Below are 18,486 nucleotides of genomic sequence, written 5' to 3'. Positions count from 1 at the left end.
TTTAAACATGACTATGAATTAATGAAGGAGATATCCCTTACATGTTTAACAGTTGCTTTTGCATGATGGCTTCTATGCTATTCACAGCTATGTTAAAGCCCTAACATAAAATCTGTCATGCACACAACCACGGAACAAGGGGAAAAGCATAATTCATTTGAAAATACACAAAAATGAACACGATTCATTAAACAAAAAGCTTACACAGGTTTTTTTCATTTTTGAGGACTTGTAGGAGACATTATATACAATGAAAATCAATCTGAACATGCAACAAGCTTCTAGGGAACCGAGGCTTTTAATGAGAGAAGCAGAGACACGTCTATTTGTGGAGCAGCCTCTCAGGTATTCTGCTGTGACAATAGACTGAGGTTATTGCAAAACAGCAACCACAGATCTCTGAGCAAAAGCTGCATAGAGAATATACAAGCAATATAAGACAAAAATGTAGGTTTAGTAATAATCAACAAGAGTGCTTTATGAATTACACATCTAATGGATGCCTTAATGTCCCTGCACTTCCTTAATTAAGCATGCATACTCATTGTTATTGTTCCCTCGTCAGCCGATTTCAGATTTACCGTTCCCAACGTCTGACCTCATGAAATAACCTTAGCAAGCTGACCAGAGTTTCACAGGGGTCTCAACCCCACACTTTCATTGTCTTAATGCACTCTGGTAAACTTTATCTTACGCATTGCAGGTGCTCAACTGGATTGTTGCAGAATGACTCACTGTGATACAGGAAAAAAAACAACCTTTCTTGAGACTTACGGTGCAAGAGAATTGTCTCTGGCTTTCCTGTTGACTCCTTTAAAAACCTTCCTTGCCCTATATTTATTCACTTTCCACTTAATTCATCACACAAAAGTATAAAACCCTTGGATGAAAATAGATCCACTCTTTAATTAAAGTATAATTGCAATTATTTATTTTTCCATGCAATCTGTAATCACTAATTGTGTCTTTATCCTTTGACTAACAGAAACAACCCTTGTGACCCAGAAAGCTCAAAGCTGAAGTTATCTTTGGACATGGAAACATTTCAAGAATGCTGTAACACTGCCACTATTTAGGTCGTCAATAATATTTTGTAAAAGCTGTCACTCTTGCATTTTAAAAGAGCCACAACTGGACTATCCCCTCTTTCATACCCCAGGTATGCTTCAGGAAAATAATAAAATAATTAAAAAACTTCTCGCCTTAGGATTTAAGATGATTATTTTAAGAAAGATCTTAAGCAATGTGAGAGATTGGGGGTCTTCAGGACGGGACATTGAAACCTTGGTCCAGATGGTACATTGTTTTTACCGTACAATACATTTCTTTTACATAAAAAAAAACAATAAGGGTGAGAAACATCCATTTGTTCTGCGTTTTTCGAGCGGTCAATACTGGAGATGAGCCTGACGAGTGACGCTCTTGGTGTTCCTCCACTCCGGGAGTGAGGGCAGCAGCAGTGTGGGTTTGGAGTGCGGAGGAGGAGGGAGAGTGGTCTGCGAGTACATGCCAGTCGATGACTGTGAGCTCCGAGCTCTTCGTGGGCAGCTGGGAGAGACCGGGCAAGGCGCAGCATGATCCTAAGTTGCAGGTGCTTAGAGATCACTCACAATTTTCCACCAGCTTAACCCCCTATCGCTGGATCAGGAAAGGAAAGAGGAGGAGAGGAAATAGGACAAGGACAGCAGAGCAGGAGAGCAGAGAGCAGGTCCCCTATCCCTGCGCCACATGTGCACCGTGTCAAACCTCTTAGCATCTAAAAATGCTGTATCTGAATTTGAATGCAACAGGCACCGATGTACTGGTTTGGCTCTGAATTCTGCTAAAGGTCCAAAGAGACAACATAACATCAGGAAGTCAAGGACAAAGAGCCACACAAACGAAATTCTCCGACTGTACTGAGCTGTGGCACAGCACAGAGGAGACTCTTTTGGAATGAGAGACAAATGTTCAGTGCCTTCTGCTGCTCTGGACTCATCTGGTTAGAACATTCTCATTCACTCCACAAGAAGCAAAGGCCAACGGGTAACGAGAGAAGTAATTAAAGAGTAAAACACACTTCTGAAGAAAGGGCCTCACTTGGTTATAAATTTCTTTTTTATTCTTGTTGTTCTCAATTATTATAAGGAATACAGCATTTCTTTTAAAAGGAAAACAAAATAAAACAAACGATGATCCAGTCTGAACCTTTCTTTTGCATGAATAAAGAATATACTGATGTTGGTTATGTGTTCAATGTCAACTACCGTGAAAGAATAAGAAAACAAACATGTAGCTCTATTCGTTTCATTCATTTTTAAACCAACAGCCACCTTTTGCCCTGAAATCCACATTTTTAGGACTAGGGTCCAGTCCCTCACCTGAAAGCGTGTGGCCAGTCTTCAGAATATTAAAACCAAACTTCCTGTTCGGTCTGTGGCGACAGGATTTAAACAGCGATGACCACTTAAGGTGGAGGCGCACTCTAAACGGAGACACATGTAGTTTATCTTGAGAGGCTAACATTAAAATATCTTTCATGATTCCACCATACAGAGATTGGAAGCATTTATCCAAGACAGAAGTCTTACTTGGTCAACAGCCACCCAAGAATAAATTAATGAAGTTCAGTTCTAACTGGAAACAAATTGTCTTAGGAATTAGACCACTGCTAAGAACTCAGTCTAATGAATCACATTAAACTAATACAGCTCTATTGCTAACAATGGAAGGCATGCTGCTAATGCTGCTTGTAAATATAAAGTTGAGATATCAAACTACAACAACCACACACCCACATTGGAACTACAGATTGTGTCTGAAAGCTCAGTGTCTTTTTCTGCTTCAAAAAATGCATAGAAAAAACAAAACAAGTACAAAACAAATTAAAAAGGTACAACCATTATTTTAAGAAATGGCACCGTATTTTGTTCTTATGAAGACTGTTGCATTGGCCAAATAAAATATCCATGCTCAGAAACTGGACATAAAATATATTTACCCAGGATTTCTGATCATCTTTTCTGTTTTAAATCGATCTACGGCTGTGTTACACAAAAGCTGTATTGTCTTTACAAGCAGAAGTGACTGAGGCCATGGTCGTTAGACGCACACAGAGCTTTGAGCAGGGTAAGCCACAGGCTGGGCATGCTTGATCTCAAAACATTAAGTCTTTCATACCTGTTCTCATTTTTAAGTTAAGCAACACAAAACGAGGAAACAATGGAAGGATAAAAACTAAAAACCATATTAAATACAAAGCATCAGTTAAGTAATACAACCACAAGACATCTATGCAAAGCGTACACAAAAAATTCCAGTTAAATCAACAAACGTACAAAGAAAAATCACAATTTTATTTTTTTAAGAAACCTTCCACTATCAGAAGGTTAAAAGGAAACAACCAAACTCTTTTCCACTCAATAGTATGGTGGTGGTGACCTTTCCTGACGATTGCTCAGCATCGTATTGTAAAAACTGTTAGGTGTATCTATCTACAACTTGGGGTTAAACTGCATTTAGGATTTAAAGCATCACATTATTAAACCAGGTGAGTGAAACTGATCTTTAAAGTCTTTTGTTCTTGTGGACATAATCAAACTTGCATACAAATCCCCCATCTCAGTCATTTTGTACTTTACCATATTTGCAAAATAACCCCTCAAACCACCTACTCACCTTCTCTCAAATTCTTTGTTCCTCTGCAACTTTAATAATAGGATTAGTTTAAAATCAAACGTGGGAAGCCTTTTCCGCCTTCCTCAACTTCCATAATCAACAAAACTGACTACCTTTGCGCCTAATACCCCTTCATCCTCTTATTTTCCTGTCATTTAAAAATGTAGCATTCAATTAGTTCCCACAAAAAAACAATAACTCATAATTTGTTTATAAATCTGGAGGGTTGTTTTTAAACAAATCCGGATCACTTTCAATTTGTTCATGTTATTTCTGTACAATCAAGAGAGGCAATAATTTTTACAGTCTGTACTGACCACGACAAAGGGTCATGCAAATCCTGAGGTGTGAATGATTCGGTTTGTGTGGAGATTAAAATTAGTTAGGGATGCTATTATCCTCTACTGCAGCTCGCCTGACTGCAGAGAACACAGTGCAATCCACAGCAGGGTGAGTTTGGAAAACTGGTAGGAAAAGATGCTTGTTATTAAATTGTGCAGCAAGAAGAAGATAGCTCCTTCTCTAACACATCTATAAGAAAGGTAACGGGCTGTTGTTCAAAATTAAAATAAAAAAAAAATCACAATTCACAGATGCAAATTTAAAGAGCTCCTCTCAAGAATGACGTCCCCCAGCCAACTCACTGAATACAAAATTTTTATCACCCACGAAGATGATTCTTACCAAGACTCCCAACCAATCACGTTTCGGAGCTCTCTGCTTCCTTCCTCTCTTCTAACCAATCAAGCTTCGGGACACTCGCCCTGGAATTCCTTCCAGCCAATCACAGAGCACAACAAAACAAAACGAGAAAACCACACAAACCCACAAGGGCAATAAACAGAACCAGAAAGGAGACACGGACTAGTCCATTCTTATAGGTATTCTTTTCCTCTTCTTTTCACGTCGTCTTTTCTGACCCTGTCCAGAGAGCACCAGGCCCGAACAAACAGATAGGCTTAATGACGGTCACGTTAAAGGAAGAGGACGGAGTGGTCAGCGCCCAGGACTCTTCTGGTCACCTTCCTCTCCAGCGTCGGCAGCCCGCCCACCTCCCCCCCACCGGCTGTCTGCAGTAGTTGTAGTGTTGTCACTTATTTTTGCCACTAGGGGTCACTGCCTCCGGTCCTCTGTCTCTGACCTGGAGAAAGCCATTACCACATCCTCTGCGCCTGCGGAAGAAAAAGAGACGTCAACGGTGTCCAGCGGTCAAAACACCCGACACCCTCGGTAAGCTACAGTAACGCCGTGCATCAAAAACAGCGTCACCGATACCTGCAGCAAATTCAGCACGCTGTCATCAGGAGGCCAGTCCTGTTTGTAGTGAACAGACATGACAAGAGGTCAATTCTTTATGCCGACTGGCACTCGTCACCAATGTGGCGGACCAACAGAGAGTCTCGGGCTGGCGACGTGTGTGGTCACCACTGGCAGCGGAGCGAGCTGTGCACCTGCGATGTGCCCATGCTCTGCACCTGCGATGTGCCCACCCTCTGCACCTGCGATGTGCCCACCCTCTGCACCTGCGATGTGCCCACCCTCTGCACCTGGCTGCAGATGCTGCCCTGTGGGGTCAGTCTCAGTCCCTCCCCTAGTACCTGGATAAGCACATGCCTGGTGTCCGAGCCCCGAAGGCCACACATCGTCCCGGCTCACTCCACACATGGTCACGGGGTTCGAGCCGGGCCTGTAGGGCACCCACAACCTATTGGGTCACATTCTTACCTCACCGCTCCTTGCAGGAAGGGCAGTGAATGAGGTTCCAGGACTTCCACCTGGAACGCAGCGCGGTGCAGATGTGACGCCACAACTACTACGAGGGGTGTAGCTTAGACACTCCCTCCCCGGCCATCACAACGGGAACCTTCACCAGTGTTGTGACCCGAGGCTCCCAGGCCGTGACCCCTCACTGATGGGCTGTGTTCTTCTCTAATGTCTTGCTGGGTTAGAAATGACAGGACACTTAGTCCAGCCTACAGGGTAGCTGTAGGCTGGACTTCAGCTGTAGGCTGGACTACAAGGGCACTGTGGGACACACTGGACCCCTTCTGAGTCTGTCTCCTATTTCTTTAACTATGGCTTGACATTCAACCTCATCGCATGTTTCCAAAGCCCCTCAGTCAAGATGACAGCAAAATTACTCCAGCAATGTACAGAACCCAGTAGTTGCATACAGTGTACATACAATCTCAATACAATTCTCAGCATGTATTTGGAAACTTCCAAAAATATTCACAGACAAGAGGTGGACAGATATTCAGATAATTAGATCTGATACTGTATCTATATTTTGTGTTGTCCTCAAGAAATTGCAGCTTTCAAAATGCACAGCAATTGTCAGCCTGACAAAGGCAGATGCAATTAGGACAAAACAAATGAAACAACTTGCAAAGAAAAGCATTGAAACAGGAAAGGATCAGCACCAGTACATGACTTATGTCCTGTATCTCCTCTAACACTGGATCAATGGCTTCACCGCTGAACCCAATACACGCACATTCTGCACAGGAAAAAATAAAAACCATTTCAGTCCATTAAAATAAGAGTACAGTAACACTCATGTGTGGAATGTTTTTTTCTAAATGTGTAGATCTTTAATACACTGGCTTTCTTTCCCAGGCTGTAGGAATCTTAGGTTCAAAATTAGTATGCTGCACTTTCCACACAATCCTACTTTATCTGCATTCCCCACTGTCACCAGCCTGCTGCCGTCAGAAGTACAGAGCGTTGCTGCCCCTGACAGTGACTATCTCACATCTATTTATAGCCTTCTATTAACTTTTACATTACACCTGGCTGTTTTCAGCTTAGAACTTCGGGTGCAAATAATCTAGCACCTGTACAAAATTGTACAAACGAAGTCATTAATGTAACATATTTAACCGATAATTAATTGCAAAGATTTGGAATCTGCATTTGCATGAGTACAAAGGCAAACTCGTTTCACCTCTGCATACATTATAGGTTGAAATGTGCCCAGGAAAAATAAAATACACACAGCCCCTTAATACAATTAATTATTTATAATTATTCACCACAAAATCTAACCGTCCTGCAGTCGCACAACATCAGAAACCAGCTCAAGACAACTTGACTAGTTTGAACATTAAAAATTGTACAGGACTGCAATGTTATCTCAACACCTGACCAGTATTTTTGTTCTTTTTGTCTTTGTACTGTATACCAGCTCCAACTCCAGATAGCAGGGAGAAACAGGTCAGAACCACCTTTTCAGACCTGCCTAAAAGAATCATCATCATAACGACAGCAGCGAGGTTTAAGCTTGGTAACATGACTTGGTGAAGATATACAAAGCCGTCCCGTATTCAGCATCATTCAACCAACAGGGCTGGGAAAAACAAGCTCAGCTCTCACAAAGCTCTGTCTGAAGGGACTGAGCAGTTCAAATGCCACAGCGTACCAAATTAAACTGACTTCTGCAGAATGGCCTTTTGAACTCTCCCATTCTAATGATGATTTTTCTCTGCCTGAAACTACCTGATCGGAATCGGGAAGGTCCTAGCTGAGGAACGCTGCGCTATAGATTAAGAAAGACTCGGCTCTCTCTGCTTTGATGTGGTGAACTCTATACCTTTCATCCTCACACAAGGCTTTGAACATCCAGTCGACAGTGCGCATGGCTCATGTTGTTGCCCCCGAGCTGGAACTGCTCTCTTAGTTTTTCAAAACCCTTCCCTACTTCATCCCCAGAAATTCCAACCTTTAACCTTTAATTTAAAAAACAGCGCAAATAAACACTCCTTTAAAACAAAAATATAAAAGGCAAGAAGGAAAACGTCAGCTGTTGGATTGAGTCACACAAGCATCTAATTACTGCTCGAGCAAATGGCTTCTTGGCTACCAAGTGTTGTTTTTAACTGTCTCCTGAGCCAAGTTGAAAGATCTTCTGTAAAAGACTACTAAATGAAATAATTGTTTGAAAGAGATGTCATAAATCAGTGTGCTAGAAACAGGGCTTTGCCGTTCCATGCAGTCCAATACACCGGGTCACACAGCTTCCTGGGGAAAAGGCACATTTGCTGAATTGTTCACTGATGCCCTATTGATCCATCTGGAAAAAGCCAGGGCAGAGAAATGCATGTCATGGTTCTTACTGACAGCTGGCAGACAAAACTGGTGCTGTAAAAAAACAGCACAGCACAGGTAGACGTGACCTCTCACCTCTGACCCAAGGAGGTGTCGAGTTAAATGCATGTTTACAAGGCTGAAGTAATGACTTCAGCTCTCGGTCAACAACACCTGACCTCGTCGCATACAGCGAAAGCTGCTGAGAGAGGAGCAGCAAGGCTTTCCTCCACAAACAACTTCAACAATGAAAAAATACTTCATACACGTAAGCATCTGTGCATCTACAAATTATTTTCTCAATGTTCATGTTTTGTAATACACATAAGGGGAATATGACATACAAATCATTAATGCTCAGGTACTATTAACAGGGCTACATTTACAAGAAAAGTAACTTATTCCACAGTATACAAAACCAACATTTCATTTGGAGGACTGTGTACTATAAATTAGCAGACATGTAGTACATACAGCGCTGTGTACTTTAAAGTACAACCTGAAGAGTCGACACCACACCTCCAGGTCACCGCTCTCCTTGTCTTAAAAGACATTGCACTCAACGCTCAGTAAAGAAAAATACTTCCTCAGGCAATCCTGATCACTTGCTGCAGATCACTTGCATGTTACCGGCAGGATTGGGTATCCATTCCACCATGGCACAATAACTAGCTATTAGCATTTTCAGACGGAGAAAAAAATCTCACATTTGGGTGTTACTTCCACTGAAACATGTTGCAATTGTTTCTTGAACTCTCCAGAACCTCGCGCAGAACGGGTCACTGACACTGATGCCATGCCATTCCTCAGTGCCAGCCTTAATGCCCTACAGCTTTCGCCCAAGAGCCTGGCAGAAAGCCAGCCAGCTGTGCCAAACACGTACATCTGCTCCTGCTGTGACAGCTCACATCATTTCACTTGTGATTTCAGTCCGAAATGAACCTGCTCTCCTACAGGCTTAGGGCTTATCAAATCAAACCCAGGACTACAAGACTACTACAGGACTACTTTAAGCAAGTTCATTAAAAAGGTCAAAAACCATCAGGGATCTACACTTTAACACTTCCTCTGCCTTCCACAGCAGAATCAAGATTTTATTTTGTTCGCTTCTGGGTTAACTGGTAAGCTGAACCTTGTAACTGCTTTGACTTGATATTTTATCAATTGATAAGGCTTTCTCTGCATCCTAAGATGCTGCTGTAAGAATAATTAACATTATTCTGTCTCTCACATTATTGTGAGAGACAAAATGTACCAGATCCTGGAAAACAGCTTGGAAGATTGAAGGAGAAAGCTGTCCAAACTGGCATCTGGCACAGCGGGAGTTTAGTCTCTAAATCTTTTTTCCTCCTGTGAAAAGGCTTTTCTAAATAGTCTAAGAAATTAAAGAGAAACAGCACTGTGATTAACAAATCAGTTTTGTCTAATGAGGTGTTTTGGAAAGTAGTTTTGTCTAATGAGTTTTCTGCAAAAAAGTACATCATCCATCCATTTTCGAAGCGTTTTATCTAATTCAGGGTCATGGGGGAGTCAGAGCCTATTCTGGGAAGCAACAGGCACAAGGCAGGACACACCCTGGACAGGACGCCAGTCCATCACTGGTCACACAGACACAGACATTCGCTCGCACCAGGGCCAGTTTTTCCCAGAAGCCAGTTCACCTACCAGCATGTCTTTGGACTGTGGGAGGAAACCGGAGGAGCCTGGCGAAAACCCATGTGAACACGGGAAGAACATACCAACTCCACACAGACAGCACCCCAGGTCTGGAATTGAACCCAGGCCCGCAGTGCCACGAGGCAGCAATGCAAACCACTGCAGCCCTAAAATGCACATACCGCTCAAGTAAACGATTTTCCTTTCTTCAAACAGGCTTCTCCAAGACTTCTATGATATCATTTCAACCATCTGCATGTAGCTAGGTGAGTCTGGGCCATCGTCACCGCCCATTTCACAAACCAGAAATCAGGGGAACAGTCTTGCAGGCTCTTGGAGTGCTGCGCAAGGCAGGGAAAAGTGTCTGCTGGACCCCCACGAGATTTACTGTGTAGGGAGCTCAGCACAGCCTCCCAGTCAATGAATTATTAAACACCCCTGCATCGTTTACGAATAGACTGCTCTCCGTATGGTGGGACAGGAAAGCTTGTCTAGGTTAGAAGACTGACGTGACCAAGGTGGGAAGGGATGGGCAGCAACCCCATGATTCCAGCGCTGGCAAACATGCAAACAGCTCGGTCACCCAGAAAAGAGAGCGCCTCAGAACTGCTCTCTCCAACCAAGTCCTCTCTTGTTCAAAATCTGACCTCACTGTTGACCCGTCACGAACGTAGCTACTAGCCAAACAACAAGAAGAATAATCACTGTGCAAAACACATCTTTTACCCATCACAAGAACATGCAAACACAGACCAGAGGTCACACAAGGGAAAGGCGTGGAAATGCATTTGTGGGAGTCAGGAACAACCCATCCAGCTATACTGTGGAAGCCGATTCCCTGATGTCCTTTAAAGAAACAGCTGGGATGAGGTCATGAGATAAACTGGCGAGAATGGTCAAATGGTCTGCTCACACTTGTAAGCTTTCTGGCGCTCTTATGCAGCATGGTGCTGGGCTGGCTCAGAACGCTCTGCCAAATGGACTAAAACAGACACGCTGACACAGCGGCAGAAAGTCATGAAAAAAGTCTTGTAAAGGAACTCCGTATTGAGGAAACGCAACCAGCTAAACCACGCACATCGCTAAAAAACACTTCAGTCAAGCCTAACTGGACAAATCGAGGTGAATGAAAACGTTGAAATGGCTCTCTGTGATGTGCTCTTGCTTGCCTCTGCAGGACCCGGCCTCCTCCGGGGGCAGCACGTCGGCAAAGAGCCGACAGGGACAGGGATCACGGCGGAGCTGCAGCAGGCGGGCAAGGGGGCCCAAGATCACGTCATCCCCCCTGCCGAGGGCACCTGGAGGGCAGAGGTCCAGACGAAATGTGCACAGCGCCAAGTCAGGGAACCGGGGAGCCAGAGGTGTCCTCGGACAGCGAATCAACATGGAAACATGAGAAACGAGGAGTCAGCCCCCATGCCAGGCAGGGTGATGTCATGGCAGCCTGGCAAGGATGGAAGCAAGGTGTGCCATGGCGACACCACAGTTGCTTAGCGACAGGCTGGCATTGAGCTGCTTCCCTGTGCTCTCCTACATCCCTGGACCAGGATGCTCTGAAAAACCAGCTGTGCAGCTGCAAAGCAACATGTGTTTCTGGCAGAACTCAGGTGTGTCCAGCCCTCTATCTCACCTTGAAACACAGTTGTAACCTGAGCTCCACTAACTCCCCTTTTCATAAAAGCCCCACACACACGAAACCAGAGCAACGAAAGGTCTCGAATTAATCAGTAACATGGGGATTTAAAAATAAAACTGGGTTTGCACATTTGGGTTTCGTTTTATTGGAATTATGAAAATGAAGACGACGTCAAGGTGGCACAGTAGTGAGCACAACTGCCTATCAGCGCTGGGACCCTGGATTCCATTCCACCAGTGCTGTCCGTGTGGAGTTTGCATGTTCTTCCTGCGGTTACCTGGGCTTCTACGTGGCGCCTGCCAGGGTGACTTGGTTTTTCTCCCATCGTGAGACTCGGTTACTTTTACCCTGGTGATGATGTGTTGTTGCAATTGCAATCCTGCTCAGAATGATGCACAGCTACTGTTCCCTCTGAGGAATTATGACCGAACGTCTCTAAGTCAGAATCCCCCCTAAACGGTATGTCTAAAGACATACTGGTCGGTTAAGTGGCTACAGGGAAAGCTGGCTCTGGTGTGAGTGTGTGTGCGTGTGTGTGTGCCCTGCAATGGACTGGTGTCCTGTCCAGGGTGTACCCCACCCTACATCCCTCGCTCAGGCTCCCCCACAACCCTGAACTGAATAAAGCTGTTAGAAAACGGATGAATGAAACCAAAGACGTTTAAAAATAAATTTACACAGAGGGTTGCAAGAGTCTGGAACAAGCTACCCAGCCATGTCGCCAAAGGGGATCCCTTCATTACTGGACGAGAATCCCCAGCTCACTATCCTACTCTAAACCCGATGAGATATGAGGGCTTAACAGCCTTCTCTCGTTTGCAGAGCTCCCGCTGCTGCTGCAGGTCTGTGTGCAGAGGCTGGGACTGCAGAGCCCCGCGCAGACGTCACAGAGCTCTCCTCGCCGGGCTCGTCGGCAAAGGCAGAGTGAACAGAGAGGGAAAAAGTTTTTTTTGCAGCAGAACCTGAATATAATTAGGGCACACTGCCTCCCTTCGAGCAAAAGCACTAACGCGTTCCCAGAACACTCCTTCGGTGTTGCATAACAGCTCTCATCTTTGTGTAACCAGGGGTGTACACATAGCACTGCGTGGACCATCAGGAAGAACTTCTACTCTGTGATCTCCAGTCCAGTCCAGTCCAATCCTCCTTCTATTACTTCCAACAGAATAAACCCAAGTATATTTACCACTGGGACTGATTGAAAAACACAAACCCTCCCTCCAATGAGAATCTTCCCAGTCTTTAACTACTACAGCACGCACACTGCTCTGTGCCTGACATATCTCCATATCAAGTCCACTGAACTGTTGCTTAGCAACAGATGAAAATCAGATTACATCACGAGCTACAGGGCTGCTAAACCCTGTGAGCCAACAGCTGCTAGCGGGTTTCAACCCCTCTGTGTTCTTTTCACTGGATTCTCGCTCCTTCTCTTTCTACGGTTCAGAAAAGCTTCGGCGAGCTGGAATGTTAAACACGCTCATCGTTCTGTTTGCACTGACAAGCAGGAAAACAAATGAGAGCATTTTCCACTGCCGATTTAACATTCAATTTCCGATCTGAGGGCCCTGTTCACAGATTTGTATTCATGCCGACCGATTTAACAGGAGCCAGCATGGTGCCACCTTCTCCAGCCGCCACACTCCCAAATGGCTTAGCGCCGTCACATGAACTTTAAGCTGAGATTTGTAGATTTATTTTGAATTCATTTCAAGAATACCTGCCAGGCACTGCTAAAAAAAAACAAAATGCAGCATCATAAGCTCATTTCTCATAACAGCCAAGAGATCGTGTTGCCCAGCAGCCTGGTTGACCTGATCTGAAGAGCAGGACAAAATACGTCCATCAAACAAAACCTTAAAAACAAAACAGGCTCTTCCCTATTAAGTGACATTAGAAGACAGACAGGCTGAGTAACAGGTAGAGTCAGCGGACGTCCTCCAGCTCCGTCATCTCGATGCGGGACAGCGGGACAGCGCTCAGGACCTCGAAGGCCTGATCACATTCTCCTCGCCGCAGGGCTGACACAAGCAGCGGCCCTGCGCGAGCCCAGAATGTCAGAGCCAGCAGGAGCTGCTCGCTGCCTGGCAGGAAGCAGCCACGCGCCTGCATGCCTCCAGATAAACATGGCGGCACCTTGCAGCTACAATGCCACCTCGGCTTCTCTGAAACACAAAAATCTGTCTCTCCTCCATCTTCACCCCAGCAGCAGCCTGGGGAGCTGCAGCACCTCTGCTCTGGGCTGACACTGGCATCTAATTACACGGCCCGTGACCATCTTTGGGACAAAAGCACAGGGGAACATCCGGCTCTTGTAGCGGGGTACAGTATCAAGATGGGAAGCGTGGTTTCCACCCCTTCAGGGAGGGACTATTGTTGGGAGACTGGAGGAAACCAGAACACCTTGAGCCAAAAAACACCCAAAGACCGGTACACCATGCAGACTGATGTCACTCTGGAATCGAGACCAGGACCCTGGGAGACACCATGCCACCATGCCCCTTAACAGCAGCAAACATATGTGTAAATTTGGACTGTGTGGGATATGTTGCCTGTAAACCATGAATAGTATACACATAAAAAATGCTAACTATAATTCTAGGGATGAGAGAAGGCCAGCGAATGTGCTATGTTCATAGTGCTAGAACCAGTCCCAGGACGAGACACAGCATGTGTGCTGGGGAACAAATTTTCACAACTTAATTTGCAATAAGTGGCAAGAGCATCCTTTTTAAAAATAACAACAATAGAGACGGGGCTTCTCGACGAGCTGATCAGATCCAGGCGCTCACCTGAGCGCTGAGCGAGCTCTGAGAGCGAGGGGTCCAGGCCTGGGCCATGTCACAGGCCAAATGTAACTAGGTCTCGCCGTGGAGGTAGGCTGGGACTACTCATCCAGGGCAACCAGCGACACAGTGACCCCTGCAGGCTCCAAGGCAAAGGGACATGCCTTTCCTCCAATCAGTGCTGAAACTCTGATATGGGGCGGAGCTGCCTGTGACGTGTCAAAAGACGATTGGCTGGAAGCTGAGCAGGTGGGAGGAGTCTGGCCACAGTTCCATGGTCTCTGTGTGTGGTCAAGGAGACTGTAACCGAGAGCCGAGGTGAGAAACACACACAGCTGGCGACTCCAAACCAGATGTACAAAAATAATTGCCCATTTGACATTTGTAAAAAAAACTGACTCCCAGAAGCAAAGAGCCCACTGAGATGTGCACAGGAGAACAGGATGGAATGATAAGTTGCTTAGTCATCTGCTGCTGGGGAAACGGCACACTTCTGAGAAAAGCAACAGATAAAATAAATAAAGTCACTACGAAAGCAGAGTTCCAGCAATCGTGACACGTTCATAGTTCATGGACTTCTGATTTTCCTCAAATACAAAGAACTTTCTAGTGCTTCTATAGCATGGTCTGCTAATAACAAAGCTTGGGTGTTTTAATTTGAGACAAGGTGTGATGTTTCAAACCGTAAGATAATGAAACAACCTACTTGGGGAGGAAGGTAAAATGTGAACTGTGCAGCTCCGAACCTGGGCTCCAGTTGAGCTGGGCTTCTGCAGCAATAAGGAACCAGCTGTTGCACACGAGCAGGAAAATAAAAAAATGGACACGAACACAAGCACGCAGACACAAAGGGAAATTCAGGGTGAAATCGGATGGGGGTCGACAGCTATAAACTATACCATCGCTGAAGTGGAAATTTCATGGTTCGCCTAAACGAAGTGTTTCCAACCGCTCTGAATACGATCATCACTAATCACAAGGTCAGATGAGACGGGCGTCGGCCCTGAACAGAGGATCCTGGCTACCGCACATGACACATCCAAGGCCAGGGCACGATCTGACAAGACAGAGAGATGGACTCCACGTGACTTCCACAGGGCAGTACGCACCAGCGGGTTCACCATGACAAGAGCGGCTGTGACAGACTGCTGGCAGCAAAAGTCCCTACCAAGGCAGCTAAAGAAAAAAACTATGACATTGTAAGTTCTCTTCTCAGTTAAGGCCACTCACTAGTCATAGGAGGTCACAATCGCAGCAGGCTGCTCGGCACACCTAACCCATTAGGCAGTGAGTAACTTCATTGATCCCTGGATCTCATCCAGGGTACTGGTTTCAACAACACGGCTGGACAGCTTGTTCCAGACTCCCACTACCCTTTGAGTAAAGATGTAAAGATGTTTCTCCTGTTCAGAGAATCAAATGCATGTCAAAGTAGTTGCTAGTTTGTCTCTCACTGTTCATTCTGGATTAACTTCACTGAGGATTTTGAAAACCTATTGAATAAATATCCCTCTGCACTATTGTACTCAGTATTCTTAAAGTCCTTTATAGAACTTGTGCATGGTGGCAGCAGCAGGCCAGGATCGAGCTCAAGAGTTTGCTACTGTGGTTCAAAAGTAAAACACGATCAATAAATGGTCGATCACCAAATCATGTCTTAGGATTGGCTCCAAAAAATACCCCATAAAAATAGAGGACCTGGAAATTCTGTTTGCACTCAAAGGAGTTCACATGGCTTTCAGAAGATGGTGTGTGTGATGTCAATTACAGACAACGGGTTTGACAAATTAAAATCACAGACTGTTGTTAAAGTGAATTCAATAGAGGAACATTTCTAGCTCTTGCTTTGGACAGCATCACACTGGAATAGACAGACTCCTTTTATTCAATGTGAAACCAAAACCTGCTTAAAAGAGGGCTCATTAACAATTCAAGCAACTTCTGGTAATTATTTTTTTCCTTCAGATGGGATTTAAAAGGATGTTTTTTTTGTACGGACGATCTGCCTTTTTCTCAGGAGATCTGGCTTAAATTGCGCTCAGTTATATGAGCTATAGTGCTTCTCAGACGGAACAATATGATACAGTAAATGTCTGCTCTGTATTCGCTGCAGAGATCGAGCTGCAACCCGAGATTGGGAGGACACTCTGATGCAGCCACCACAAGGTCAGTCCATGCCTTTGTTACATTTCCACTAAAGAAAATCAATTTGATTAATGCCGAGCAGAGACATACAAGCACCAGTAATCCAGTTCCCATTTCTGAGCAAGTTCCTTTTGTTTGGTACCTCTGAAAGACTGGGACAAAAAAGCAAAAAGCAGATAGTCTCCTCCTTTCAGGGCTTGTTTTGTTGTTAGTATTCTTATCTTGGCCTGCACTGGTGTAAACCATTTAAAGCTTACTCTCTTAACTAGGAATAGCACACATTCCTATTTGTCATATTCAAAACTGGGGAATTTTAGGGTGTCCACATGGGAAGGATTTCAACATGTACCTCCCAAGCTCCAGGCAAACCTGCATTGTTCCCATCTTTAAAAAAAATATTTAAGGCTTTTCATTTCTATTAATACCTCAGGATATTTGGTGCATCTGCCTGGCATAAGGAACACCAGTTCAGAACACTAATTGGATGTAGGTGTCTGATCTTACAAGTGCCTCCTGCAAACTAGTCTGTCTGTGCTGGGGCACGCAGAAAGCTAATTCGGAACAACACATGAGATGCCATCCATCAGCAGCTGCTCCCAGTCCCTTTGAGAGTCTTCCCATGTGCCGGGGAAAGTGGGTGTGTCACGAGCTCACACCCACAGAACAGAAAACCGGGAGCCCCCGGGGGCAGGCAGTACGTGCTAGGCCTCTCTAAAGCAGCAGCATCTGAAGCTCATTAAGAGCAGAACTGGAATGAAAACCCGCAGATCCCCCGGCCCTGCAGGACCAGGACTGGACAGCCCTACACTGGATTCTCCCGTGGGTACACACGGCACAGACCAGAGCTGCAGCAAAATCTGTGACACCAAAGACCCAGGTGTGTCAGCGGACACCTCCTGCATCCTCTACACCAGGGGTCACCGACCCTGGTCCTGGAGGACTCCAGTCCGGTCAGACTCCAAGGGTCACCTGTTTTAAAGAACTGGCGACACCCGTCAGCTACAGATGAATCAGGCCCGAAAACTGTTCAACGAATGGCCGATTTCAGTCCAAAAATGCTCTCCAAGTCACATGAGCTCACCTGAGCACGGGAGCCTGGCGCTCCGGGTGCTCGAAACACAACAGAACTGCAAGGGGGAGGAAGTTGAAAAACGTTTTCCCTCTCCCGCCACCAGCTCGTAATTAACGCTCCAGAAACACTCCCGCCCCGCAGTCACGAGGCGCCGCCGGCCGGGGCCCGGGAGACTCGGCTTCGCCCCGGCTCGGAGCGTCACCATGGAAACCCTCCAGCGGGAGCCTCTCTTGCTGCCCCCCCCCGACAGGCCTCGGCGGCAGCTTCGCGATTATCCGGCCGCCGGACACATACACTGCCTACACTGCTCCCAACGCTGTCAGGCCATCCATTCCCCTCCCCACCTTGAAGAGAGGCGGGGCGGCCTGGCAGAGCACTTCAGCGTGCCGGAGGCGTGGGAGGGTTCTTCCCCATCCTTGAAAAGGGACCAGACCAGTTCCGACTGGGCTGCTCCCAAACACACACGGGCAGCAGAAGGTGGGAATGAAGAACTCGTCCAACTAGCCAAGCCTTTTCATTTCCTCATCTGCACTACACTAAATTAATCGCACTGGGGGCACTGCTAGCACCACGTGCTTAAACTCGTTAAGCTCCCTGTTCAAAACTTAAATGTCTGAAATTTGTCTTTTATTGTAAGGATATTAAATCGACGTTCAATATGAATAGCAATTGTGACTAAAAAAAATATGCTGCGCAATGCTTCATTCCAAGATATGGCACAATATTTAATAACGGCATTATAAAATATTGTTCCTTATTACTTACTTCGCTATGTATGTTTGTCAATTGATATGCAGAACTAAATTATACATCTACGGCCCTGAAAGTTGCAGAGATGACTGAGTAAGTCTAATCTGACTGAAGGCAAATAACCAGGATGGTCAAGAGTTAACGGTCTCTAGGCTGGCCAAGAGCATTGAGAGATGTACGCTCTCGTAGTTTTCCAGCCCCGACACCAACACTGATGCCTCTGGGATCATTCGCTGCATCTCAGTAAGTGGCAAATCCTTCTCCTCCTGCCTTTCTCTTCACCCTGACCAGCGCTGTGCCCTGCGAATTTCAACCAGCATGGACAAACAGAGAGGTGACTGCAAGCCCGCGTACTAAACCTAAATGCATCCTAATGACTTTGTGTTTACTGGTAGTTTGTCAGACTGCTGACTGCAGAGTTTACGCTATTACAGAGAAACAGATTTAGTCTTCCTACCATGTGCCTTTGTAAACCTGTTTAAAATGTGTTTCTTAACCCATTTTCTCTCTCTTTTGTACAAACCGATCCCGTTCTCTCCTGGGTTGTGGCTTCTCATCCTTTCAAAGTACTGAGTCACAAGGAGCTGCAGGCAAGCTAGCTGTGGTGCACACCCTCCCTGATCCTGAGAGACTAAACCTTCCATCTTTGGGCTCCGATTAAAAATGTATTCTCGGTTTTCTCATTTGCATGAATACTA

At 45.5% G+C, this 18,486-nt stretch overlaps 1 protein-coding gene across 1 annotated transcript in view; it reads right to left on the bottom strand.

The window, feature by feature from the left end:
- Positions 1-2,079: 2,079 nt before the first annotated feature.
- The window catches only part of ctnnbip1 (catenin, beta interacting protein 1), a 35,166-nt gene continuing 18,759 nt past the window's right edge, over positions 2,080-18,486 (bottom strand). The window contains exon 4 of the mRNA XM_088617393.1: positions 2,080-4,829. Coding sequence (XP_088473519.1) covers positions 4,771-4,829 — 59 coding nt within the window. The 3' untranslated portion in view covers positions 2,080-4,770. The remainder of the gene's footprint in view (positions 4,830-18,486) is intronic.

Source organism: Lepisosteus platostomus, chromosome 23 (assembly GCF_059453375.1).
Source record: "Lepisosteus platostomus isolate fLepPlt1 chromosome 23, fLepPlt1.hap1, whole genome shotgun sequence".
NCBI lineage: Eukaryota > Metazoa > Chordata > Actinopteri > Semionotiformes > Lepisosteidae > Lepisosteus > Lepisosteus platostomus.
The sequence above is the reverse complement of the archived record's forward strand: the minus strand, read 5'-3'. Positions and strand labels throughout refer to the sequence as shown.